Consider the following 27282-nt stretch of genomic DNA (forward strand, 5'->3'; position numbering starts at 1 on the left):
GTTGAGTCTGGTTCCTCTTAAGGTTCCTCTCAAGGCGACAATATGATAATTTTGATTTATACACATTGACATTTCATACGAACTTCCATAATTTCTTTTGTGTGTAAAGCTGCTTTGAGACAATGACGATTGTTAAAAGCACTATACAAATAAAACTTAATTGAATTGAAATAAAAAAAACTAAAACTGATGTTTTCTTTTAAAAAAACAAAACAAAAACAACAACATTAATTTAATTGTTTGTTTGATCATTTCTTTTTGTCTGGGTCGTTTTTTTTTCTCCTAACGGCCAGGTCTAAACCTCATCGCAGACGCAAACCAGGTTTCAAAGTACTGTATAGTCTGAAATATTACTTTTCTTATTTTTTTGGCAGAATTCATGATGCTCCAAATCTACACTAGAGTCCCTAAAACCACCAGCTAAGCAAACAGTTCAAAAGCATCATCAATTCTCAACATCTTTATACATTTTTTTAAATGATTTTTTCTTTTTTTTTTAAGCAGTTGCCAAACCTGAATTTAAAATGACACAAATGGTATTTTTTTTATTTTTTATTAGATGCTCTCTGGAAAGCCGTCTTTCTTGCAATGCTTCCATATTCGTTTTTTTTGTTTTGTTTTTAATGAGAACTATTTTTTCTTTCTTTTTTTTTTTATGTGCGTCACCATTGTCTTCAGCCTGAGTCCAGCTCCAGGATTGTGTACTTCACCGCATAATTTATTATATATTCTTGCCCTAGTCTGCCTCCTTCCACATATGATCAATATTGATGGACTTGCTTTTTACACTGGATATAGTGACTGCTTTTCAGGCATGATAAGAACCAATTCTGTGCCGTGACCTTATTATTATTTTTTTGCCTCATTCAGAACCGTGCCTCAACCTAACCTTATCATCTTTTCTGTCGTCTAGCTGTTATTTTGCACTTGAAGAATCACACATTGCCTGCGTGTTTATTGAAACCCTAAGGTTTTACCGTCTGAACAATGATGATTTATTTATTTAAAACCCTGGTCGCTTTTTTAATTTTATTTATTTATTTTTTATTATCCAACGTCCATGTTGATCATAGTAACCGCAAATTCAAAACCTCGTATGTGTCCTGCAATTCTGACCTTGTATATACTGTATATTCCAGGCTGTATAAGGATCTACAATACACAGATGATTATCTTGCCTGTTTTGACATATAAATAAAAATTCATTAGATGTCCAATGTCTCACACACACTAACTGCCACGCTTGACATTTGACAAATTTTGACCGGGAAAATATAGCAGTCTGTCGCGTTTAATTTTGACAGAGGTGACCTTTTATCGAAGATTATGATGATAAATGACTGATCGAAGTGACCCAATAAACACGTATAATTATTAATAATGCATGCCCATGGAACTGGCTAATGTTGCTAATTACAGTGATAAGTTGTGTTAATTAGACAGGTGCCAGGAGGGAGCGGTAAAAGTGCACGGGGAATAAGAGAATGTGTTCCAGATTACAATACGTATTCATTTATTCATGAAAAAGTTTATTATTTAATTCCGCGCTGCGTCGATCTAGTTTCCATCCACAGGGCTTAGCTTTTATGCCTTGCTCGTTAGGTTAAGAAGGGAGGTTGGGATTTCATGTCTAGCGGTTTTTATTTATTTAATTATTTTTATTTTATGCAATGTTATAATGGAATAAAACGCTCAAGCTGTCAAGTTCGTTTCTGTTTTTGAGTTCAACAGCCACGTCTAAATAATATGCTACAATAATCTCTGAGACAACACATCGAGCACTAACAGATAAAGCGAATAACATTGATTATCCCATAACAGCAGGGCTGCCGGACTGGGATGGATTAGAAGGTAAAGCCAACAGTTAAATTGCGCTGAATGTAAGAAATGAAGCCTCGGATAAGGGCTAAATTGTTATAGTTAGATGTCTGGGTTGGAGCACCTCCAAAACAAAAATTCTTGAAAGAATTGCGAAGTCTAAGACTGGTCTAAGTGACCGTACTGACTTGTATTCACACTCGAAAGCACCTACAATGGGCATGTGATAATCAGAATTGGACCATGGAACAAGAAGAAGAAGAAGATTTAAAGGTTGCGTGGTTCCAAAAGTGACATTTTCTTAAAGTCAGTTTGGTGCCACTACAAGAAGAAGGCAAGCAGGATGCTTTGAGCAGTCTCCTCCTGAAAAACCACGAATCCAGCTGTTTCTGAATGGTTTAGAGGTGGGGAAAAAATGTATTGTTAAGTATCATGATACTTTTTGTGGCAATTTGTGTATCGCCACATTTGTGCATCTCTAAATTGCAAAAAAAAAAAAATTCTAGTTTATAATCGTAGTCCCAGACTTACGAACATTCAAGTGCACCAGATACCAATATTTACAATTTTATACAATATTCTCAGTGGGTAAGTTATGGTATAAAATGTCTAAAGTCCGGTATATTGTTTGTGTGCTCGTGTGGGGGTGCAGGAGAAATAATTCTCAGTCCTGATGGTGAATAATCCTAATTTCAGAAGAATTCTCAACAAAACGGAATTCACAGTCCAATACAGCGGAAAACAGCTCTGAGACAGAATGCTGTCCGGGATTTCCCACATGATTTAAAGTCACAGAGACAACATTTTACATTTGACCTGCGAGATTAATTTCCTTAGGCATTACATTTTTTGGCCATATGATTGCAGTGTTGGGAAAGGGGACCGAGATTTAGTCAAGTGGATTGGCATGCTTTACATTGTATATTCGTGTCAACGGCGTCTAAGATTCACCTTGTCAGACTTAAGAACAGATCAGACTTATGAACAAGCTGGTGGAACGGAACTACCTGTAATGTTTGCATTTGAGGTTGTAAAATGTTGCAGTTTCTGTATAATCCTGCTGGTAGCTTTGGATTAGTCGCAGAGCGCAATATTGTGTGTAGTAGGAGCTAATTATTTCCCAAGTTTGTTTAGAATTGTAAACATCTGAAACAACTTGATTATTTTTTCTTTTACAGAATTGCTAACTGAATCTACACATAAATAACATGTTTATATTGTATCAGGTAGCCCATGGTGATTCCCATCCCTAAAAGGGTGTGAGGAACAGTACTGTATTAGGAGCGCAATGAGAGTGTCGTCTTGACTGATAATATTTGAGTTATTACATTTTTATCATCTGGTATAAAATTATAATAGTAATCACCTGTTACGTCTGCACATGGGGTGAAGTACACATTTTAAATGCACACGTGTTCACGTTCGTCCTCTCATTCCTACTTTTGTCCCAATTTAACTTTTTTTGATGTTCGGTGGACACTAAACTTACTAGTTATTGATTTTTATTTTCTACCACTTCCCCCTGCTTGCAATTTTCCATTTTAAAAACCAATAGCTATTTTGAGAACTGATAGCTGAAAAATAAAAATAAATAGACAGGAAAACAAGCATTTCAGGTTACAGAGAGTACAGGATGGTGTAATAATACAATATTACCAGCTGTGCTGTCGGAGGTGTTTGCCTGCAGCTGTAATCGAGGAATCTCAGCTGGAGGGTGGATTTATTTATTATTTTTTTTATTAATTTTTTTAAAATGGATTCTGCAGTAATGTGCACAAAACATTGTGGAGAAAAAAAAAAAACCTCACACTTGTTTAATGCTCATGCGTTGGATGTCTTCACTGCTTTGCTCTCAAAGTGCTGGAACAAAAGTAAAAGTAGTCTTTACTTTCAGTGGAAAATCAAGAGTTGCTGATATTGTGCTGGCATCCCCTAATAACTGTAATTAACTGAATTTAAGTATACACTCGTCTAATTGCACAAATTTAACACAGTTTGCACTTGAAATTACTTGTAGGGCTGTGTGAAGCAAATATTAGTCAAAAAAAGACTGAGATTTTTTGTATTTGAGCTCCCCCTGACCCTGACTGACTTAAAGCAAGCGATTCTTCACCATGGTCTTTTAATAATAATAATAATAATAATAATAATAGTAGTAATAATAATAATAATATATAATAAATTAATTAATAAAATGGAATGTTTTAAAATAAACTATTAAAATATAAATGCTCAGAACTTAGTTGTTGAATTAAACTAAAGTATGAGGCATAATATAATAAACTTTATATAATTTTTTTTTTGGGATGATCATTGTTTTCTCACTTTTTTTTGTACAAAAGTAAAATGACAATTATAATAATTATGGAACTTTATTATCTTGGTAATAATTATTGCTGTCAATCAATAAAAAAAATTCTAGTCAAACACGGTCACATGATTAGTGACAATTTTAAAATACTCAGACTTTACTTGTATAATAAACGTGCAAATTTAAGTTGGTTAGACTAAACAGATTATGCAGTTTTATAATATTGCCCTATCATCCGGAGATCGAGTTCGATTCCCAGGTGATGCTGTAACCTCTCGCAGCCGGAGGTCTAGAGAGAGCTAATTGGCCGAGCTCAGGGGTGTCTGTGAGCTCACGCAAGCAGAAGGAGCGGATAGCGCTGTCCTCCGAGTGTGTTATGCCGCTCCGAACGGTGCGTGAGCGAGCAATTCGAAAAGTAATACTCCTATAGTAGTGACTGTGTTCGTTATCTCCTTAGCAATATAAAAAAATTGCTCAGTACATGCTTTTTTTTCTGTCTTTGTTTTTAAAATGTCTTTTTTTTTAATTTATATTATTTTTACATGCCCAGAGTGAATGGGCGCAGTTGCCATTTGTCCATCGATTAGGTGTGCTGTTACACTATGGTAGTTTTGGTTACTTACTGACATCCAGTCGTCTTTCATAAGTTCATTAAAGGTAGCTCCTGCCAACTGCTTAATTTTCAAAGCCTTTTTCAATGTTATATATTCATTCATGTGTCAAAACAAAAGTTTCTCTCAAAAGTTCTTCGAACACACGACTTTTGGTTTGGTTTCATCCAAATTTCTATCAGGAAGTATCCGGGTTAAATGTGCCGATATTATGCCCCAGAGTAAAGTAGTGGTAAAGTGATCGCCCTATCATCCAGAGATCGCTAGTCCAGACGGAGCGGATAGCGCTGTCCTTTAAACGTGCGAGAGTGTGCAGTTTGAAAAGATGCAGTTGGCGGGATGAAGGAAACGCGTAAAATACTCTTCGCCATATGTAAAACCTACCTCTGCACTACGATGTGTAACTTGGCAGTTAATCTGTTTTTGGTGTGCTTGCTGAACCCATGAGGAGAGATCCACACAGATCAACAGTTTTCATCAGCACTAATAAATGTACCCACAGATCCAGAACTCGCTGGGATCGACCCACGTTCTGTAGTAACACTTTTCCTTTGCTGTTCGGCTTCCTGAAGGTCCTGGCGAGTAAGAAGTCTAGATGATGAAGAGACGGACCGTGTTTCACAGATATGAATAATTATGTAGAATGAAGCACTTTAATCTGTTTATGATACCTGGCACCGTTTCCCTCTCCGTGTGCTTGCTGTAGTGTCCCTCAGGTGCAGGCTGTGCTGTCGCTGGTTGTGTTTCCCCCCCTAATGAAGTTCAGTATGAATTACCCGGTGTCATTTTGTACAGATCGGAAACCCGCCCGTGTTTCTAATGAGCTGTCGACGACTAGGTGCTTTTAATAGGCTTTAACGCCGTCATATCGGACACACCGCGGTCGACAGCTGAGGGTGTTTTAATGATCCAAGCCTTTTGTTTGTTTGTGTATGTGTGTGTGTGTGGGGAGGGAAAAAAAAGGTAGCTCATTACAATCTTCTCAGGATCTTGTTTTTTTATGTGCGTGATGCATCACGACCACCCTGACACATGGAGGTCATGTCCGACAAACCTGTACACGCACTAATATGATTATTATTTCTTCTACATTAACCGTAGGAAAAAAAAGCTTACGTCTTCGTCTCGTACACAAAAACTACTGGAAAGCAGAAAGCCCTTGGTTCCGGGTCAGAACCGCGAGTGCCGAGGTGAAGCTCGACCCAGTCCGATCCCATTAGGAAAAAAACAAATTTATCCTCCATCGTCACACATTTTTTTTTTATTTGATTTTTTTTAATGAACACCTCCTACCGTCTGACCCTGAAACACACCGACTAATCTTGTTTTGCTTCTTCACGTTTGCATTAAGTAAAGGCCGAGGCATCTCGGAATGCTCCCCGCAGCCCGAGATCGATCACGTTTGATTTTAGATTTTTTTTTCCCTAGCTGACTTACTCCACATTAACACAGCTCTGTGTGTCCAGCTGTGTCAGATTTCCTAATCATAGAGAGGCATATCAAAACTGCTCAAACAGCTTCCAACAGATGTGTCGGCTACACGGAAAGCGAAAGAAGCCACCTACCACGTGTGATATAAATCAGAAAAGTGTTTGTGTATGTCCCTGTTTATTTTTTATTTTTTTTGTGTGAAAAAATCTTTTATAATTACCTTGAGTGGTGTACAGATTTATTAGCATGCAGATGGTGTGATGGTAGGAGGTTGTGAAAAACGTCAGTGAGATAAAGATAAAGAAAGTCAAAAGCTAGACCGCTGGGAGCTGTCTGGCGACAGCGAGTCGTCTTTGTTGCACAAAGATTAATTTCCAAAATATGACTCTTCTGCCCTGGCGCACTTTTGCAACTGCCTCCTTTTGAACCCTCTGCCTTTGTGTCGTGCCTTCAATTTGATTCCGGATTTGTTTTTTTATTTTTCATTAAATAGAGCAAACGCAGAGGAAGACAAAAAAAAAAAAAGCGTTGAAACGACTCAATCCTGTCGTTCATGCATGAACGTGATGACACATTGTTCATCCACGATACTGACTGACTGGAATCGAATTTTTATTTTTATATATTTTTTCCCCCCAGCTTTGATAAACACCTGACGTTTGATCTATTGTATGTGTATTTACACACATTTCTTATTACACTGGCAGTCTCGAATAGATGATTTGCACTAAACAAAGAAGGCTGTCCTGCATTTGTCTTTTTAAGTCGGTCTTTCTGTTTAGTTCGCTTTTTGTTCCTGAATTGAAAATGCAAATATTACTTTCCTAGACGGCATAGAAAAGCTTGACATTAGTGTTCATCACGCATTTAAGCCGAATGCTTATTGATTTAAGGGCTAATAAAGAGCTGTGATTTTTCAGACTAATTTAAGGCAGTTATTGAACTGTACAGTACGTAACTTACCGCATACCGTCCACCAGGGATCATACCGTACCTTATTCTCATGATGCCTTGGTTGCTGATTTGATTTGTATTGCGATTCTGTTAGTATCACGATTTTATAAATGTCCCGATTTGATTCAACTTTTAATTAATTATTTTTTAAAAAGATTTAGTTACCGTTCTAAACAAACGTAACAACTAATTTGCTCCTTCCTTTCACCTGGAATGCAGTGCTGCCTTTGAAATAAAACACTCCATGTGAGCAACGTCAAGACTTTCAGCTTTATTTCAAGTGTGGTATTAAACATTGAGGAATTACAGCCATTTTCATTACACTCACTCATTTTTTTGGGGCTCAGAACAAACAGAACAAAACATAATTACAAACATAAGAATTGCCTTTAATGCTTGGATGAAAGTCCTCGCTTGTAAAAGACGTCTGAAGTCTGGACCCCATGGACATGACCAAAAGCTGAGATTCTTTGCCAGGCCTTTAATGCAGCTGACACGACCTGCTGCTTGTTTGTAGGTTTTTTTTGCCCTCAGTCTTGTCTTTAGTAAGTAAAAAACGTGCTCTATTGGGTTAAGAGAAGGTAACTGACTTGGCCGGTGAAGAATATCCATTTTTTTTTCATTGAGAAACTCTTTTACTGTATGTTTTGAATCATTATTCATTTGCAGTATAAAGTGGCGTCCTGTGACCCGGCCACCAGTGACCCGGCTCTGTTGGCAGCAATGTACGGTTATATCATAACGTTTAGGCCTCCACCATGTTTGACAGATCGTGATTCTTTTCATCGTGAGCTGTTCCTTTCTTCCTCTACACTTTTCTCTTCCCATCATTATGGTACAAGTAACTTTGGTTTTGGTAATTTTGTGGTTTGCACCTTGTTTGTGTAAGCCGTCTCTCGACTGTAGACTTTCACAGTGAAATGCCGACTTCCTGAAGAGTGTTCTTAACTTGGCCAGATGTTGTAAAGAAGATCTAGAATTTTAGTTGGCTTCCGTGGTCTTTTGCAGCTAATTCTGCATTTTTAGGAATGTTCCAGACTCATGTATTGTCCACTCCCAATGTTGCTAGTTTCTCTCTTATGGATTTATTTTGTTTATTCAGCCTAATGATGGCGTTCTTCACTTGCGTAAACCACTCCAGGTTGAGAGTTGCAAGTATTTTACGTTTAAGCATGGATCTTTGGTTTTTAGTCGTTTTTTTTCCTTTCTCAGATGCGTATGCTACTGACATGATAAAGTTTTTACTCTCAACAATATTTTTATTGATTTTTAAACAGGGTTATAACGGGGTAGACATGTAATGTTTTATTACAGATTTTATAACCTCCTTATACACCCCTATAGCACCCACCCCACCTCTCCCTAACTCCAAGCCAGCTTTACAGGTATAAAAGGCCTAGACGCCAGGCAAAACAAAAAAGGAGAGAAACGAAAAAAAGAACCTGGAGCTGGAAGTTTTTTGGTTCTGCATACAAAAAAAGGGAAAAGAAAACAAACAATTAAGTAAGAAGGGAATCAAACTATAAATGTATATGAAAAAAGCGAAGGAAGGGCCCCCCACACCTGTTGAAATTTTAAGTCTGAATAACGGATTGAGTAGTGGATCTTCTCCAGGGACGAACAGGACATGATATCTCTGAGCCACTAGGCGTGAGTGGGTGACGTAGCATCCTCCCACTTGAATAAAAGAGAACTTCTGGCCGTGTCGCAAAAGATAATAAACGCTGTTTAGCTGGAGTTAGACACTTGTCTTCCTCTCCAGTGATACCAAAAAGAGCAATCAGAGGATCTGGTTTAAGGTTGCATTTCAATATGTATGACAAGGTTTTAAAAACATCCCTCCAAAATTTTTCCAAATTCGGGCATGTCCAGTACATATGAATAAGAGACGCCTCTCCGCTTTTACATTTAGTTCTATCTGATAAATCTGAATTTTAAAAATATACCGTCACGGTTGGCATAGTAGAAAATTCATCTTGTCCATTCAGGGTCATTTGCTCGAAACGAACCCAGTGCTACCGTGTTATAGATTGCTTTTCCCACTGGGAGTAAGTGTACCGCATTACTGCTCTCGCGTCTCTGGTAACAAGCGTAGTAACAAGACAAATTGCAATTACTTATTGTATGCCGTCCCAAAAGAGGGGGCCTCTCTTCGTCCAGCCTCTGCCTTAATCTTTCCTGACATTTTTTTTTTTCTTTTTCAAATTAAAGTGGTCAGAAAGAGCGATCTATTACAATTTACCAACACTTTTCCTTACACAATGTGGTTGAATGACTTCATGTGGAAAATTATTATTGGTAATCATGACGAAACATCTGTCTAAAATAAAGGCCTAAAACAATTCTTTGTAGACTTGATGGGGTACTTATCGACCATTTGAAAAGTACACAAGCCAGGATTGTCTCCTTTTTCTGCAGGGTAAGATTCACTGTACGGGCCAAATGTATAAGGACACCTGACCGTGGGGCAAATACTTTTTCACGGCACGGTACTGTACATATCTACATACAGTATAGTGTATTTCTGCTACAAAATGGTGTTTAAGTTGTAATTATGATTCTGTATGTTTTATTGATCTGCATAAAAATCACCGTGTTCATGATGTACACACTAAAAATACTTTTACATGCATATATTTTATTTTAGTAAAGCATGTGATCTTTAAAAGATCTTGATTCTGTGTAACCCGTACACAGCTAAATGGACCTCCTCCTCCTCCTCCTCATCTCACTTTAGTAATTTCTAATCCCAACTCAATTTCCCCCGTTTAAAAGTAGCAGCTCAGCTTTATCATCTTGTTGACCACTATTAGACAGTAAACACCACTTAAGAGTGAGTGAGTATGTATATACCATATTATACCGTATTTTTTTATATATATATATATATATATATATTAGGGCTGCAACTAACGATTATTTTGATAATCGATTAGTTGGGCGATTATGTTTTCGATTAATCGATTAATCGGATAAAACCTAACCGCTTCTTAAATTTGATATTTTGCTTATAACTATTTAAAAAAAAAAAAAAACATAAATCAGGGTATTATTTATGTATAAAAATAAATTTTTAAAAATCCAAAAGCCACATAGAGTTTAATAATCTTTAATTTTGACATTTTAAATCTTAAATAAAATGTAGTATATAATATATACAGTTTATACAGTGTGTGTGTGTATATATATATATATATATATATATATATATATATATATATATATATATATAGTTTAAAAAATACACTGATATATTCAGTTGATAAGATATAAACAGCTAAAATAATGTAATTTTGTATAATAAAACTATGTTTGCATAAGTAAAACCACAGTAAATTACAAGTTAACTTTGTAGGATAGGACTTAATAGGACTATAAAAAAACTGTAGAAATGCAAAAAGCTAATAGTCACAAATTAATTGTTATTTGCATTCGCTGAAAACCACAACAATCACTAAATGTAATATTCTACTGTTATTCGCACCGTGTAATTTAAGCTAATCTAAAATAACGCCATTTAACTAATCACTATTGCTCATGAGGTGATTGCGCAATGTGATGCTAGCGAGTAGCACGTGAACAGATCTAGCGCGACTGTCCCGAAGTTAGCAAACAGATTAAACAAAAGCACTTAAACTTTACAACTTTTACACGATAAGAGATACAGTTTTTACCGACCCTGCTGACGTTTCGCCATCCGTAACACCAACATGTTATCTCTTTAAGTGTTCGTGCATGACATGCGGTGAAAGCTCGGTCTTGCATAGCGTGCAGGTTACCGTCTTTTTAGAGGCGTTTAATGTAAATTGCTATTAAACCTTGAAGGACTCGGGGCGCGCGCTTTATCCTGCAGGCGCTCCTGTAACCTCCATTGCGCGAGCGGCTGTGTATCTGTGTGTATTTGTGCATCTTGTGGTCGCGCGCCTCAGTGACGTGAGCAGCCCAACTAATCGATAACGGCATTCGTTGACAACGAATTTCATTATCGATAATTATCGATTTTATCGATTAGTTGTTGCAGCCCTAATATATATATATATATATATATATATAGGGGAAAGCCAAACGCAGTGAAAATTTTGCAGGTTAGTGAAATTGTACACCTTTTAACAACGAGGTGTTGAAACTAAAATGTGTCTAAAGTCTAATCATAACTAAAACAGATGAGCAGAAGATCTTCATTCTGAGACCCAGACTTGTTTTTTTTTATTTTTATTTGTGAAAGCACTACATATTTAGAATTTGATGCAATGCGGTTTGATATTCGGCAAGAAATTTTAGAAAAGATGCCTTTTCTGAGTGCTTCTTCACTCTAAGGACAAAGTGACGACTTCTATTTCTGACAGTACACAATGCAGCCTTTACTGACAATGCAGAAAGCATTTTAACTTCGCCAACATTTTATAGAACGTCAGATAACCAGCTGATCTTTCTTGACGTGTCTACATAAATCTGGATAAAGCTAAAGTGCCAAAGATTACTGGAGCTGTGAATTGTAGGTAGACTTTGCAGTCAATTTGATTCTTGGATGTTTCAATTTTCAATTTGATTTGCTGTCTGGATCGTTTTACACAGCTGCATTTCTTACAGGTTTCTTAGAAGTTTCAAAAACTAATGCTGTGTAACTTGTGTTGTTTAAATGATGTGCCTTGTAAAAAGAGATAATATTTTTTATTAGTTATTGCGTCAACTCTCCTTAAACACAAAATAGAAAATGGCTATTATGGCACAAAAATCGAGTATTTGAAGAAGATACATGCAATTTACATTTTCTGCAAAAGCTGTGGTATGTTTTTGAGGAATTCATTAGACAATTTAACGTCTGTAAATTCTTTTGCTTGATAATTAAACAAATGTAAGTCAATTCTGAATTGAAAATTGCCCCAGTGATTCAATTACAGGTAGTCCACGATTTACAAACACTCGACTTACGAATTTCCACAGATACAAACAGACCACGGTTCTACTTCCGGTTCAACCACAGAAGTAGCTCTCGTGACTGTCCTGTAAAGCTAATAATAATTCTATTTATTTAATAATTCTATATTCACAGACTAAAACACTGGGAAATAGTTCTGTCTAAGGCGTATAAAACGCATTTTGTCGGACTTGAGAACAAATTCAGCTTACGAACGTGCTCCTGGAACAGAACTCGTTCGTAAGTAGGGGACTACCTGTAATTGAATCGATCAACAAAAGATTAAGATTACAGATTACATCACCTGCTCATGTAAAATTAATCCGGTCCAAACAGGACTTAAATGACGTTCCCATAAACTCTTTTACATTTATCACTGTTCCATTGGAGAATGAACATAAAACTGGCTGCAGAATTTCCAGCATTCCACATTGAATCAGTACCTAGATGTCACAATAATATTGTATTGGTTGGTTCCTGGTGATTCCCATCCCTAGTAACCAGATGCTCTTTTTTTTCTCCGCTTTTATTTTATGTGAACTTTTTAAAATATTAAAAACAAATACAAGAACAAAAAACTTGATATGCCTGCCAAATACAGCTAGTCTCTCTGCCCTTATTCAAAAACAAGGCCTCTAAAAAGACAATGTCCAATGATGCCCATCATTTGCCTTCTTGTTATTGGATATCTGAGCTACAGAGAAATATTGTGCAAAACCAGTTAATACGTTTTTGTTCATTTTATTCTTAAAAGGAACGAATCATTTAACATATTTAATAACAGAGGTTAAATGAAATAATACTTTGAATTTTGGTGATGAGAAATGTGTGCAAAATAGCAAGCTGGCTGGTTTGGCAGAAAGTTTTATATTTCTTTTTTTTTTTATAATGTTGCAAGATGAAATAATATATTCAAGCTACATTCACAGACAGTATTTGCATCTGCTTTGCTTCCCAGTTCCCTTACGGTTCTCCTCTGAGAAATTTCATACTATATATATAATACTGGGCATTTTTCTTAAAACCAAAGTTTTTGGAAGTGTGTTCCGTTCAAAGAAGGAAAAGAAATCAAAAACCATATTTCACTTACTATATAACAATTATAAGATTGAGATCTTGTAATTCTAACTTATGTCTCATCATGATAACTTGCTTTCTCATAATCTCGACTAACAATCTCTTAATTATAACTCGCTGTTTCATAATTATGTTCCCTCCTAATTACGACTTAACTCATAATTGACTTATCTTATTATTGTGACTTACCAACTCATAAATATAAGATCCTTATTCTCCTCATTATGGCTCACAGATTCTATCCTCGCGCCTGAGAAGACGGCGACTGTGGCGCTAACATCATCCGATTTAGTCCACCTGTATATATATTTTTAAAAACTCTAAGATATTAATGTCATTAAAATAGTAAATCATATTTATATGGGAGATTTATTTTTTCCAATAATAAAAGTCAACAGTCTTCTTCTGTCTGTATAAATCTGTCTGTCATTAAAGTGTTTATAGGGCCGGAGAAATGAGTTCACATCCTGGGACGTTCGACGTTGTAGCTTTCATTGCGTTAAGTAGTAATTCAGTTTAATAGTGTTCCTTCACATCAGTGCTAAAAGGATTTACCTGTCCGGGCTTTTATTTATTTATTCATTCATTCATTTATTTATATTTTCAGAAAGTTAAGTATGTGCTGTTGTCTGTTGGCTAAGATGTAGGAATGCAATTGCATAGGAGGAAAAAAAAACGTACAGTTCAAACTTACAAACCCAGGCAGGCATCCGCTCGCAGAATGATGAATGTGGCACGAATGTTCTCCCACAGTTTTTAATGTGTTTTCTTCACTAAATAAATCATGCATGTAGCAGCATTATTGAAGGTGTTTTGTTGCCTTTTTTTTTTTTTTTTTTTTTGACCCATTCGGATTTAATGAAGGGCATTTCTGCCACACAGGCACGCTGATTGATCTGCAGCTCCACAGGTTTATTCTGTGGCGTGTCAGTTTGTTTTGACCTTATTAATGAAGTTGGGCCGATGCAGGCGGGAACCTCCCACAAGCCCAGTGTTTACCTCCATTTTTTTTCCCTCCTTTTTTCTTTTCAGGGAGCTTGTGGAAAATGTAGATTGGAAATTTGACTGATTTATAGAAGGCGTGCCATCTGGAACGAGCCTGATATGTTTGCACGGGATGTGTAGGACGAATATTAAATAACCCACGGCTGTTTGTTTTTTTTCGAAGCTGACACCGAGAGCTGAGAGTCTGCAGACCCTTTTTTTCCCTTCTTTATATAAGTTATGTTATAATTTTAAATATTTCCATCATAGTGTTTCAGAAATATGACACGCCAGTGGGAACAGATGGGTGTAATTTGGTCGTCAATCCAAAGTCCAGACATTTCCCTGTTTCAGACGTTCATGTCACAAATGAACAATGCTCATTTACTTGTGGCACAGAAATGCGAGTCTTTTGACACAGGACTTTTTTGTAAATGGTAATTTGTTGTGCGTGTGTGTGTGTGCATTAGCTTTTTTTCTTTTTTCTTTCTTTTTTTTCTTTTTTTTTTTTTGAAGCAAATGACAAAATGTCAAACTCCAATGGCTGTGACTCGATTCCCAGGCCGGCTTTTTAATTCTTAACGTTGTTGTTCGTTGCGTATTTGTGATGGCACATTGTTCAGGCTCCAGACTGACTGTCAAGGGCTTGATTTATGGAGTCGCACATTTATGGTTTGACAGATTGTTATTGTTTGTCTATTAGGGGCATTATGCTTTTATTTTATTTATTTATTTTTCAGTTTGATGACCAAGTCAAAACATTTCATGACATTACTATATTGATTGACCTTTTTTTTAAAAAAAAAAACAAAAAAAAAAAAACAAAAAAAAAAGTCCCACCAGATAACTTGGAGTCCCAGCAGAAGGAGACACGTAAAGTCTTTACAGCAGTCGTGGATTTACACCATCGACGTGCATTAACGTCCAGAGCGACAGAGAGCAATTTATTCTCTCAGTTTCTCTCGTCTTTCTCTATCTGCCAGTCCTTTTCAGCCCTCACAATGAACTCGGAGTAAATAATCAGCGTTTTATTGTGCCTACATGAAAACTCCAAACGAGCTCAGACCCTTGAACCGAATTTATTGACATGTAACAAACACTTTGTGTCTGACTTACTGACTTGCTTGCAAACACAAACTGAATAAGATAAAAAACTAAAATAAAAAAAAAATATCCAAGTTGATCCAGCAATTTACCATCCCTTTGATGCAATCACAGGACCTCAAACTTTTAGCAATTTTTTTTTAAAGTTGAGTAAACTTAAAAAAAATAAAAAATAAAAAAGCGGTGCAACTTGTTACTAAACCTTTTTTTTTTTTTTTTTTTTTTACATTGAGGCGGCTTAGACTTTTGCCATTATTGTACCTCACCCATCCAGGCTTGCCGTAGACGGATCACGTGCACGAACCCCGGCTGAGAATTTGAGAGGAACTTGCAGTGTGAACAGACTTTCAGATGAGCTCACTATGTGACGACAAAAGAACCAGAACCTCTTTACTCTCGGCCCGCTTTAAGAGGATCGAGTCCGGTTCCTTTAAAAAGGACTGTGTGTGAAATCCCCATCTCTTTCTCTTTCACTCTCTATTTGTCTGCCACATCTCTCTCTCTCTCTCTCTCTCTCTCTCTCTTTTTTATTTTTTAGTCACAGTCTCTCTCTGAATTAAAAAAAAAAAATGTCTCATGTCTGTGTCTCGTTTCTTTTGCTTTTTTTCAGTCTCTGTTTCTATCTGTCTAAGGAAAAGGGAGTGAGATTTTCTTTCTTTTTTCTTTCTGTCTCTCTCTCTGCCTGTCTCTCTGTCTGAATATAGAGAGTTTTTTTCTTTCTTTTTTCTTTTCTATCTCTCATTTCCGTCTTCCCTCACAGTATATCGATTTGTTTTTTCCATGTTTCGCTTCCTGAGTAAGGAATGAGAGATTCTTTTTTTTTCCTCTCTATCTCTTCTTCTTTCTCTTTCCCCTTCTTTCCCTAACTCCTTTCGCCTTTTTCTCTATAAATAAAATGACTTTTTTTCCTTTCTTTCTGTCTGCCTCTCCTTCTGTTTTGCATTGTCGCTCTCTGCCTGTCTCGCTAAATTGTTTTCTCTTTCTTTTCGGTCTTATTTCTGTTTGTTTTTCCTTGTTTCTCCATCTGCTTGTCTTAATGCCTGAACAGAGTTGGAAAATTTCTGTCTCTCTCTCTAACTCTTTTTATTTTATTTCTGTTTCCTCCCAACTTTCTCTTCCTTTCTGTCTGTAAATAAAACAAGTCTTGTTCTATTGCTTTCTTTATTTCTCCTCATCTGTCTAAAAAAAGTAGAGATTTTTTTCTTTTATTGTCAATTTCTTTCTTTCTCCTTGGTTTCTCCATCTGAGTAAAGGGAATATTCTTTATTTCTTTTTTTTTTGTCTTTCTCCTTATATCTGTTTATTTCTCTCCGTCTCCCCTTTGCCATGTATAACTGCCTGAATAGAGAGAGAGATTGTCTCCCTCTCTCTCGCTGAGTGTCTCCCTCTCCCTCGCTGAGTGTGTCTCTCTCTCTCTCTCTCTCTATCTCCTTATTTTGATTTCTCCCCATCTCTCTCTCTCTCTCTGTCTCTTTCTCTCTGGCTTTTTATTTATGAAAAAATAATCTTTTCTTTCATTCTCTTTCTCTCTCTCTCTCTCTCTCTCTCTCTTTAGACCTGTTTGTTTCGATCTGAATAAAGAGGATTTTTTTTTCCTTTTCATGCTCGCTGTGTCTCCTCTTTCTCTCTATCCTTCTCTCTTTCTGTCAGAATAAAAATGGAAGTGAGAGAGAATCATCTCTCTCTTTCTCTCTCTCTCTCTCTTTCTCGCTCTCCATCTCTAACAATTAAATTTAATTTCTAAAGTGATTGATTGTCCTGAATATTATAAGCCACATTGTTGCTAAAGCAGCAGGTAGTTTGGGATAACTTTACACACACACACACACACACGCACGCACTGTCTCTGCACTAAACAGAAAATGTTACGCTAATAAATAGCCGACAGGTGAGTGTGTTTGAGCGTGTTGGACGGTCGGTGTACGTCTCTCTGTCTCTCTTTCTCTCTGTCTGTCTGTCTCTGTCCCTCAGGCTCTGACCTTCTGCCACACGGCTTACTGTGTAATCTGCACCTAAGACGGGTTTTAATTCCTTATCTTTTGTTAATTTGCAGAAATTTGTCTGAGAAAGTCTCTCTCTCTTGTATTTTATAGATTTTTTTTTTTAATCCTGACTCTGGACTTTATAGGATGATGAGGATCACTGGAGTGAGGCCCGGGGCTCACCACATTAAAAACTTAGACTACACGTGTGTTAAATAGTGTTGTTAAGAAAAGCACAGGTCAATAGGTTCGAGAGGTTTTATCAGACCCCCAGTCCCCCCAAGACAAACGTCCGTCTGTGTCTCACTAAACAGAATGCAAATATTAATCCCACACACTTTATTAGACAGGCAGACATTTGTGCGTTTATGCTAATCGTGGTCATTGCTATTGATCGACGTGTGCGTACACACGCGCACACACAGACTGTCGAATATGAGGCTTCAGATGTCCATTGAAGTACCCGGTGTGGAGGGAGAAGGACACGTCTGTTGTTTTGAGTGTGTGTGTGTGTATGTGTGTGTGATGACGATGGTGTTGTTTTCAAGCTCCTCTTGTGAGAGTGAATAGGTTTATGGTTTGGAGTTCAGTTATCTGTCTCTCACTCAGACCGAGGTTTCGTTTAAACACTGAAACTCAAACAGCAGCGAGACACATCAACAATGGACCAGAGGTCAAGAGGAACGCTTTACACCAGGGACAGTTTGAATAAAATCTGAAATTAAAAGAAATAATAAAAAAAAAAGCTCTGCAGCCTTAATAAAATAGCTTATATTCCGTCCCTCTCTGTCCATATGTCCGTCTTTCTCTCTTGCTTTCCTTCGCTGTCTTAATCTGTCTCTCTCTCTCTCTCTCATTCTAGTTTGCCCTGTCTGTCTGTCTGACTGTGTGTCTCTTTCTCTTTTTGATGTTTGTCTGTCTGTCTGTCTCTCTCTCTCTTTGATGTTTGTCTGTCTGTCTCTCTCCCTCACTTTTTTCCTTGCTGTATGTCTTCCACTCTCTTTTTCTTTCTTTCTCCTCTGTTTCTCCATCTGAGTAGAGGGAATATTCTTTCTTTCTTTCTTTTTTGTTTTTCTCCTTATATCTATTTATTTCTAGCTGTCTCCCTTTGCCATGTATAACTGAGAGTGTCTCCCTCTCTCTCGCTGAGTCTTTGTCTGTCTCTCTTTCATTATGTTTCTCTCGCTTTTTCTGTCTCTTTCTAGTTCACAATGTTTGAATGTCTTTCTCTCTGTCTGTCTGCCTGCCGTTTCTCTCTCTATCTGTCTTTCTCTTTCTTACTTGTTTTTTACTCGCTAAAGTTTTTTAAAATCTGTTTCAGTCTGTCTATCTCTCTCATTCCATTTTTACACTCCTGTCTCTCCCCCACATTTTTTCTTTTGGTTTTTCTCTCTTTTTCTTTCTGTCCGTCTCTCTAAGTAGAGAGAGAGGTTCTGTTTGTTTCTTTCTTTCGACTCCCTGTCTCTCTTTGTATCACAATAATCAGAGAATTTCTGTCTTTCTCTCTCTTTTCTTATTTCTGTTTCTCCATATCTCTCTCTGTCTTTCTCTTTGTGAATAAAATAAGTGTTTGTCTCTCTTTATGTCTCTCCTTGCCTGTCTGTCTGAGTAGAAAGATAATTTCTTTTCTTTCCCATGTTATTTTTTTATTTCTTTCTTCCTGCCTCCTTTTCTATTTTTTTCTTTTACCCACTCTCTCTGTTTGTCTTTGTCTCCACCTCTCTCTGTCTGTCTCTCTCAATCTCTCTCTCTGTCTGTCTTTCATTGTCCCTCTTACTTTCTCTGTCGTTCTCTCTCTGTCACAGTATTTAACTGTCTCTCTCTCTTATGCTGTCTGTCCATCCTGTTTCTCTCTTTTTTTTTAGATCTCCTTCTTTATAATCTGTCCATCCTCTCTCCCGTCTCTGTCTTTCCCTTTTGTTCTCTGTCCTTCTTTCTCTCAGGCTCTCACAGTCTTGTAATTGAGTGAATTTGATTAAACTTTACCTTTGCAATTACAATATTTCCAACAGCAATAAAAAGAGAAAAAAAAAAATCAAGACCAAACGTAAATAAGATATAATCAGATCTTCTCTTTGTCTCTGTGCGGATCTGACAATCTGAATATAGTCAACAAACCTGACTTGCAGAATCCGAGCAGGGAGGATGCAGCCTCAGTGTGCTGTAGTGTGACATCAGTTTGGAGTCGGTTTCTGTCAGTGCACACATGCACTCCATCATTGTCTTCATCATCATCCTCCTCCTCCTCTCAGTCCAGTGAGGGATCACGGCCTAATGTAGTGCTGGTGTCTGAGAATTGTCTGGTGGTTTCGTGTACTTCCTCAGGCTACAGCGTTTATGAATGACGTGCTAATCCTGTAAATTGTCAACTTCTTGTTCTACATTGAATCATTTCTGCTTAGAAGATTATATTGTGTTCAGCATACTCTTATACATCTGTGAAGGTCTGGTTCTTTTTTTATTAATTATTTTTAATTTTTAATGTCCTAATCACATTGTTTCTCTCTGTTTGTAGCCCTTAAACATCAGAACACTTACCGATGACGTGGTAAGAGCTGTTTTATTCGTCTTTCTCGTTGCTCCGTCTGTTTATTAACCAAACATGAAGACTGACTTATTACTACTAACTTTTTTTATTTTTATATATATAAAACTTTTAAAAAGTTTGTGGTGTAACTGCATGAATAGCTAATTACCTATTTTTTAATTAAAGAGTGTTTTTCCTAATACCTTTTTTTTTTCTCGTGGTAATCCAAATCCACCAGCGGACACTTGTCCAGTAACTCTCCGAGCTCTTTCTACCACTAACTTTGCATTGGTTGACTGTTAATAAAGACGTTCTAACATCAAGAAGCATGTGTTTCTGACTGACCTTGAGATTAAACATGCTCTACGCTCGCTCATCGGTTTAATCTCGCTGAAAGTGTGAAAGAGTGCATTTAGTCTCCTGGGTGGGTTTTCCCTACAGTGCTGCTTAAATAAGTATTCACCCTCCCAAGGCGCCCGGAAGCGCCCGCTGAATGTAGGTATTGTCTTAATGATGACCCATTTAGTCTGGGATATTAAATCTGCTCCCGTTTCCTAGACAGAACCACACGAATTTAAGTCTCATAAAAGAGATGGTCAGTTTGAAGGACAGGAGCGGAAGTCAAGGCTAAGGATGTCTAAAATAGAATATCTTAGCCACCATAGAACCTTAGCTTTACAACTTCGGAATGAAGTGTTAATTTATGTTTATGAGGTTGGATACACCGGTAAGGACAAATGGATAGTGAGAAAGTGGGCGTTGTATCGCACTTCCCAAACACCCGCAAGGTGAGGTCGTTCCTTATAAACATAACGGTGAAGGAAGCCACAGCAAGGCCAACAGTAACTCTGAAGAAGTGCAGTAACTGAGAGGAGAGTACGGGTACACCGGGCAATCACTTTTACTTTGTAGCAAATAAATGAGTCAATCATATGATACAAAATAGGGCTATGAATCATGGGTAGATTTATTTTCAATGTTTTAAAAAACTACTGAAAGTGTCTAATAAATGAAATGCTGTGTAGCTTGTGATGTTGATTCTGTAAATGGCAGTTCCGCTAATCTTCTGTTCCACACTCCAGTCCAGTAGGTGGTGGTATTGCACCAACCGCCTCTTAAACTTAAAACACGAACACACGATAGTCTTACAAAACACTATAGTACTGTAGTATTTGCAGAAAATGTAAGCAATTTTCTATTTTCTGTAAAAGCTGTGGGATATTTGTAAGAAATTTGTCAGTTTCAGACCATAAATTTTTTAAAATAATATTTAAAAAAAAATTTGTTTGTAGTGAAAAAATTAAAGCAAAGCTAAATTACTTATTACAAAAAGTGTCAGTCAAATCTGAGTCAAAATCTGATCTATTAGTTCAGTTAATTGAATCGACCAACAAATGATAGATTGAATTGCATAATCGCTCTAATGCAAGCTAAACATTCTGGCTACAGGCAGTCCCCGACATACAAACATTCGAGTTACGAATTTCCGCAAATATAAATGGACAGCATGTTCTACTTCCAGTTTAATCACAGAAGTAGCTCACATGTATTGTACAAAAAAAATACCGTGCAGTGCACCAGATACCAATATTAACAATTCTATGCAAAATTCTTAGTGTGTAAGTGAATGTATAAAATGTCTAAAGTCTGGTATATTGTGTTTGGGGGGTGCGGGAGAAATAAGTTTGTCTTAGCGATTTCAGTGAATCGGTCCGGGAGCACGATAATAGATGTCCGTCCTATAAAGATGTCCTGATGGGGAATAATTCTAATTTTGGAAAATCCTTGTTGTCCAATACAGTGGAAAACAACTCAGAGACAGAATGATGTCTGGGATTCCCCCCCACGATTTAAAGCCACAGAGACAACACTGTTACTTTTTACATTTGTGAGATTAATTTCCTTGGGATTATGGTTTTTGGCCACATGATGACATTGTTAGGTAAGGGAACAGCGATTTAGTTAAGTGGCTTAGTATGCTTTACATTTTATATTCATGTCAAAGGCGAACAAGACTCACTTTGTCGGACTTGAGAACAAATCCGACCTATGGACGGCTCCTAGGACGCAACTTGTTTGTAAGTAGGGCAGAACCTGTACAAATAAAGTTATGAAAGGTTCGAAATCACCTTAATATTTATTTGGAAAAATCGAAACATGCGAATGAGTCTGCAGTTGAGAGATAATACTTAAAAACCTTAAATCGTTGGACTCGTTGGACTAAAACATGGCTTTAACAAAAGACTTGCCAATGGAAATAATGATACATTTTTAAAATCCTTCAGGAAGGAACTCCAACACGGAGTGTGGCAAAAGGTGTGTGTCTGACGCTTTGTAAAATGGAATTTGAAAACCAGATCTAACAACTAAACAGACGACTACAAGGTTAGAGTGGAGTAAAGAGGACGAATCATCAAGTCTGTTTGGTGCAATTCTAATGTCTAAAGAGAACAATTTAATTTTCTCACTCATGTATGATATGGAGCTGCACGTTAGGAAAAGGACCGGGGAGATGACGGTCAAGGCACATGTGTACACTGGAAATTCCATCAATAGAAAATAGGTTTGGTGGTGGTGAAGACATTTTTCTGGATGATAATGCATCTTGCCAGAGTGAAGTTGGCTAAATATATATATATATATATATATATATATATATATATATATATATATATATATATTTTTTTTTTTCGAAAAAAAAAAAAAAATGTATTAACGCAATGACGACTGACAATCTGGGTCTCAATAAAAAAAGAAAAAGATATTCACATGTCAACGAACTATCCAAGAAAGTTCAAACAAGTTTGATGGAGAATATATGTGAACTAGCTATTTCATTTTCTTTTTTTTTTCTTAAAAGAAAGACAATTTCTAAAATAAATGTAAACAAAAAGAGAAAGGTTAAATCCGCTAACTGCAAGTTCTAAAGTGTTTATGGGAATTTGACCAAACTTGTACAGTACCTTTTTATGAAAGCATAGATGTATACAAGTTGTTGTTGTTTAACTTTCTGATACATTTTGTTTTAATTAAAAAAAGGAATGTGCCTGCATAGCAATACCAAATAACACCAATCTGTGGCACGCTTTATTTTCTTGTGCCGAATTTTCTACAGCCGAATGTGCGTCCAAAAGAGGTTTCACAGCGATCCGCCTCTGATTTGCCACCTCACTGAATTCTCCTTAGTAATGAGTAGTACAGGGTACGAGTGCTAAATTTCACACTCCATGTATAACTAATGAACGTAGTCTGGTAGAGAACTGGTTTGTATAGTCGATGTGCACTAGCTATTTCATTGCTTCACCATCCGTCGTCTCGCTTCGGCGTCATCCGTCATAATCGTGCTTTTTTTTTGTCTACCCGCAACTCTTCCTAAAACGTTCATGGGAATTTATTCCCATGAATAAACCTTTATTAGGAAGCATAGACGTGCACTAGCTATTTCATTTTTAGAAGAGAACGTTCAGTCGGCACGCAGCGCATGTCTTCCTTGGAAGACTCATAAATATTTCATTAGTGAAGTCCATGCATCAAAGAATTCAGGCCTTTATAAAAGCCCAAGGAGGAGCAATAAAATACTAGTTTTGTGTGTGTGTTTAAAATTAGTTAATTCCATATTTTTTCCCCTCTTATTAATGTGGAAAAAATATGCCATTAATTAAAATAATTAAAATTAAGTAGTTTGGGTTGTTTCTTAAGGCACTGTATGTTCAGCTATTAAACAAATAAGGTGTGTTTTTAGTTGTAATTTATAAATCATTTAATGGATAGATTTAAACTTCATCTAAGTGTAGTGATCTCCATACTAAAAGTGTGTGTCAGCAAGTTTCGAAAGCGCTGTGTGTGGTGCAAATCTTAAGGCAAACCATCTCTCAATAAACGCCACCACTGGTGGTTGCAAAAACATAGGGATATTATAAGAGAAGCTTTGGCGGCGGTGGCGGGACTTATTTTTATATATATGGATATAGGTCCTGGGTCGATTCACACGTCGGGTCATATGCATATGCATGTTCTCCCCATGGTTGCTGGGTTTTCTTTGGATTCTCTGGTTTTCTCCCACAGTCCAAAAACATGCAGATTAGTCTAATTGGGGTTTCCAAGTTGCCTGTAGTATTTGAATATTGACCGGAAGTCCTACCACGGTTGTACCGATGGGATTAAATACATTGGTCCACCTTTCACCTTTGAGCCGAAGAGAAGCCAGAGCAGTTAAAAACATATAGGTCTCATTGAGTGTCTATGGCTTTATTTCCAAACATCAAACCAACTTGAAGGTCCTAAAGCAAATCAGCCAGGGAGAATGGATGAAATTTCTCCCAAGCCACACTTAAAGCTTCTATTGCAATGAAGTTAAATACTTAAAACCAGTGTCAAAGTTAAAAAAAATTGTTTCGAGATTACTTTTGAGAACATTAGTTAACATTTATATAAATTAAAATCATCAGAATAAAGTTAAAGGGAAATCTGAAGTCAGAAGCTAGCACTGATGCTTAAACCAAGTCCTTCCTGGAATCAGTCCTAGCTACTTCATGTACCAAAAATTTGAGTATAATTGTGTTAGAAAATTAAGAACGTAATTTAGTCTTATTTGTGCCAGTGCAGTGTGTATGCCAAGGTGTGGCTTTGCTGTTTTACTCCAGCAGGTTAATAATAGTTTTGTGAAATTAGCATTTGCATAACAATTACATTAAAGTAGAGCGCTATGTCAGCTTATTAATATGTTAAGTGAGTAATTGATGTGCGCACGCTGTATAATATTCGACTACTAACTTTGACTTTCAGAAGTACCATACGTCCATAAAATATGTTTGAATGCCACTGACCAGCCCTGTTGAGGAGAGTTTGCATAGGGGAGATTAAACAGGATTTATGACAGTGATGGGAGGGAAAAATAAATAAATAAAAAAAATCTCCCGACAGATACACTAAAGGCTGAGCAGCAGATTGTTTAAAAAGCTAGAGCTTTAAATATGCAGCTTCTGGAGAGCTCGTCAATTGACTGGTCTGCATGTTAATGGATGACAATGCTCTCGGGCATCCAAATGTTGAATGGGGCATTTCAGTCTTTTATGCTTTTATAGGCAAATAGCCTAGTGACTCATCGTTCTCTTATTAAGGGAACATGGTATAGCCGTAGCTAGACCGAAGGGGTTAGATAAAAAAGAATTCAGAGAATACATTTGAATGCAGAAACGAACTCCTGTTAAAAAAAAAATAAAAATAATAATGTGAAAGAGTGTGTGTATGAAAGCTTTCTGTGCTTATTTTTAGGCCACTTGAATACTGAACTAAATTATAAGTTAACACACACTTTGACAGAAGCCAACGTTACTCACTGGGACTGTTCTGCAAGGGTGAAGAAGAGGTAGACAACACTCCAGAGACCACTCCAGATTTATATTTAGACAAACCCAAATCGAAAAATGTCTTTTAAGGTCTGTATCAGAAAATTAGTGTCTATTAATCCAAAAACAAGACGTTGGCTACTGTGCATGTCTCTGAGGCGTTTTTTTTTTGGTGGTGTTATTGGTGGTTTGTCTTGGTTTCGGTGAGCGGGCTTTAATATTCTGCTCCCTGATTGGCCATATTCGCTCAGGCACAATCTCTGTCTCGTAGGGGAGGGGTGGAACAGGGTCGGCTAACTGGAACAAGTACCACCATGAGTTTAGCGGAAATTACCTAGTTTTACCGTCACAGGTGTAGGGGATCTTGTAATTTCAGACTTTCTTTTTTTTTTTGAAAATGTATAATTAATGCCCTAGTTTTACTCGATGCTTTAGGTAAACTTTTTGGACTGCATACAGGTGTTTTTTTTTTTTTTTTTTTTTTTAAGGCACTGGATTCACTCTTTTATATGACACTTACTGCGATATCAGCAAGGATTAAACAGAACATTTTATAAAGAATGATTATCCCCTGCTTACAAACGAGTTCCGTTTCAGAAGCATGTTCGTAAGTTGGATTTGTCCGTAAGTCCGACAGAGTGGGTGTAGACTGCAAACTAAGTTACTCACAATGCAAGGTGAATCTTGGACGCCATTCTGTCAGCTGATGTTCGGAAGTCGGGAACTACCCGTGTATGTATTTGTATGTATGTATGTATGTTCACACACACATAAATATATATATATATATATATATATATATATATATATATATATATAGTGGAACCTCGGTTTTGCGAGTAACGCGGTTTGCGAGTGTTACGCAAGACAGGCAAAGATTTTTAATAAATTTTGATTTAAAACGAGCCAGTCTGTGTTTAGAGCACCGAGTACCTTGGAGTACCACCGAGCGCTTCTTGTTTTGGATGCGTGTACTGTTTACTATAACACTGTGACCTAGGGATGCACCGAAATTTCGGCCGCCGAAAATTTTCGGCCGAAATAGCATTATCGGTTTCGGCCGAAACGTAAGAAAGCGCCGAAAATAAAAGCCGAAATTGTCGCCACGCCTCTCCCATCCTCCCGTCTCGTTCGCGCTGTCATTACGCATCAAACACGGAGTATGTCGGCGGTTTGGAAGCACTTCAAAGTTTCAGATGAGGACAGCAAAGTTGCAATATGCAACATTTTTTAAATACAAACAAAAAGAAAATATTTTAAACATGTTTTTTAATGAAGCCATTTTCGGTATCGGTTTTCGGCCAAGTGCATCCAAAAATTTCGGTTTCGTTTTCGGCCCAGAATTTTCATTTCGGTGCATCCCTACTGTGACCACTTGTGTGTGTGTGTGAAACATATTTTATTTTGTGTTTGATTTGTTTTATTTTTACTTTATATTTTGTGTTAATTATTTTTATGTATTATTTTTTTGGGGCTGTGGAATGAATAATTAAAATTTCAATTATTTCCTATGGAAAAATTTGCTTTGGTATCCAAGTGTTTTGGAATACAAGTCCGCTTCCGGAACAAATTATGCTCATAATTCAAGGTTCCACTGTGTGTGTGTATGTATATAGGCCTGTTGCGATAGTCGATAAATCGATTAATCGCACGATTAAAAAAATGACCTCGATAATTTTTCCGGCTGCGATAATTTCATTTGCATACTTTTTTGTTATCCGCGACTAAACGACTGAATGACAACTCTCGTTTCCTTAGCGTAGGAGAAGCGAACCCTCTTGTTAGTTGCATTGTCTTTTGTGTGGGGAGGCGGAGCTTGTCAGTCACATGGACTTTGTGTGAGAAGGCGGGAGTGTTTGAGGCGACTGCAGAGAAGAGCAAAAAGATGAGACGCAAGTTGTGACATGGAATTGGTTTCAAAGCCAAACGCGACAGCTGCCGTGTGGGAGCACTTCGGATTCAAACCGAATGACCGTGGTGAACCACTTAATCTGAGGGAGCCGGTATGTCGCATTTGTTTCAAAACAGTATCAACTAAAACCGGTAACACAACAAACATGCACATGCACCTTAAACACAATCATCTGTTGCAGTTTTTCCAGATGGGGAAAAAAAAAAGTTACAACAGACGGGCCGTCTTCGTCTTCCCGACAGTGCACCATAACTGGGGCATTTAGTCGACAAACAAAGTACAAACAGGACAGTGCAAAATGGTGT

At 37.1% G+C, this 27282-nt stretch overlaps 1 protein-coding gene across 1 annotated transcript in view; it reads left to right on the forward strand.

The window, feature by feature from the left end:
• Positions 1-27282, forward strand: part of diaph3 (diaphanous-related formin 3) — a 373414-nt gene that overhangs the window by 15570 nt on the left and 330562 nt on the right. Inside the window, exon 2 of the mRNA XM_053513323.1 lies at positions 19706-19738. Coding sequence (XP_053369298.1) covers positions 19706-19738 — 33 coding nt within the window. The remainder of the gene's footprint in view (positions 1-19705; positions 19739-27282) is intronic.

The sequence above is a fragment of the Clarias gariepinus genome, chromosome 15 (assembly GCF_024256425.1).
Source record: "Clarias gariepinus isolate MV-2021 ecotype Netherlands chromosome 15, CGAR_prim_01v2, whole genome shotgun sequence".
Classification (NCBI taxonomy): domain Eukaryota; kingdom Metazoa; phylum Chordata; class Actinopteri; order Siluriformes; family Clariidae; genus Clarias; species Clarias gariepinus.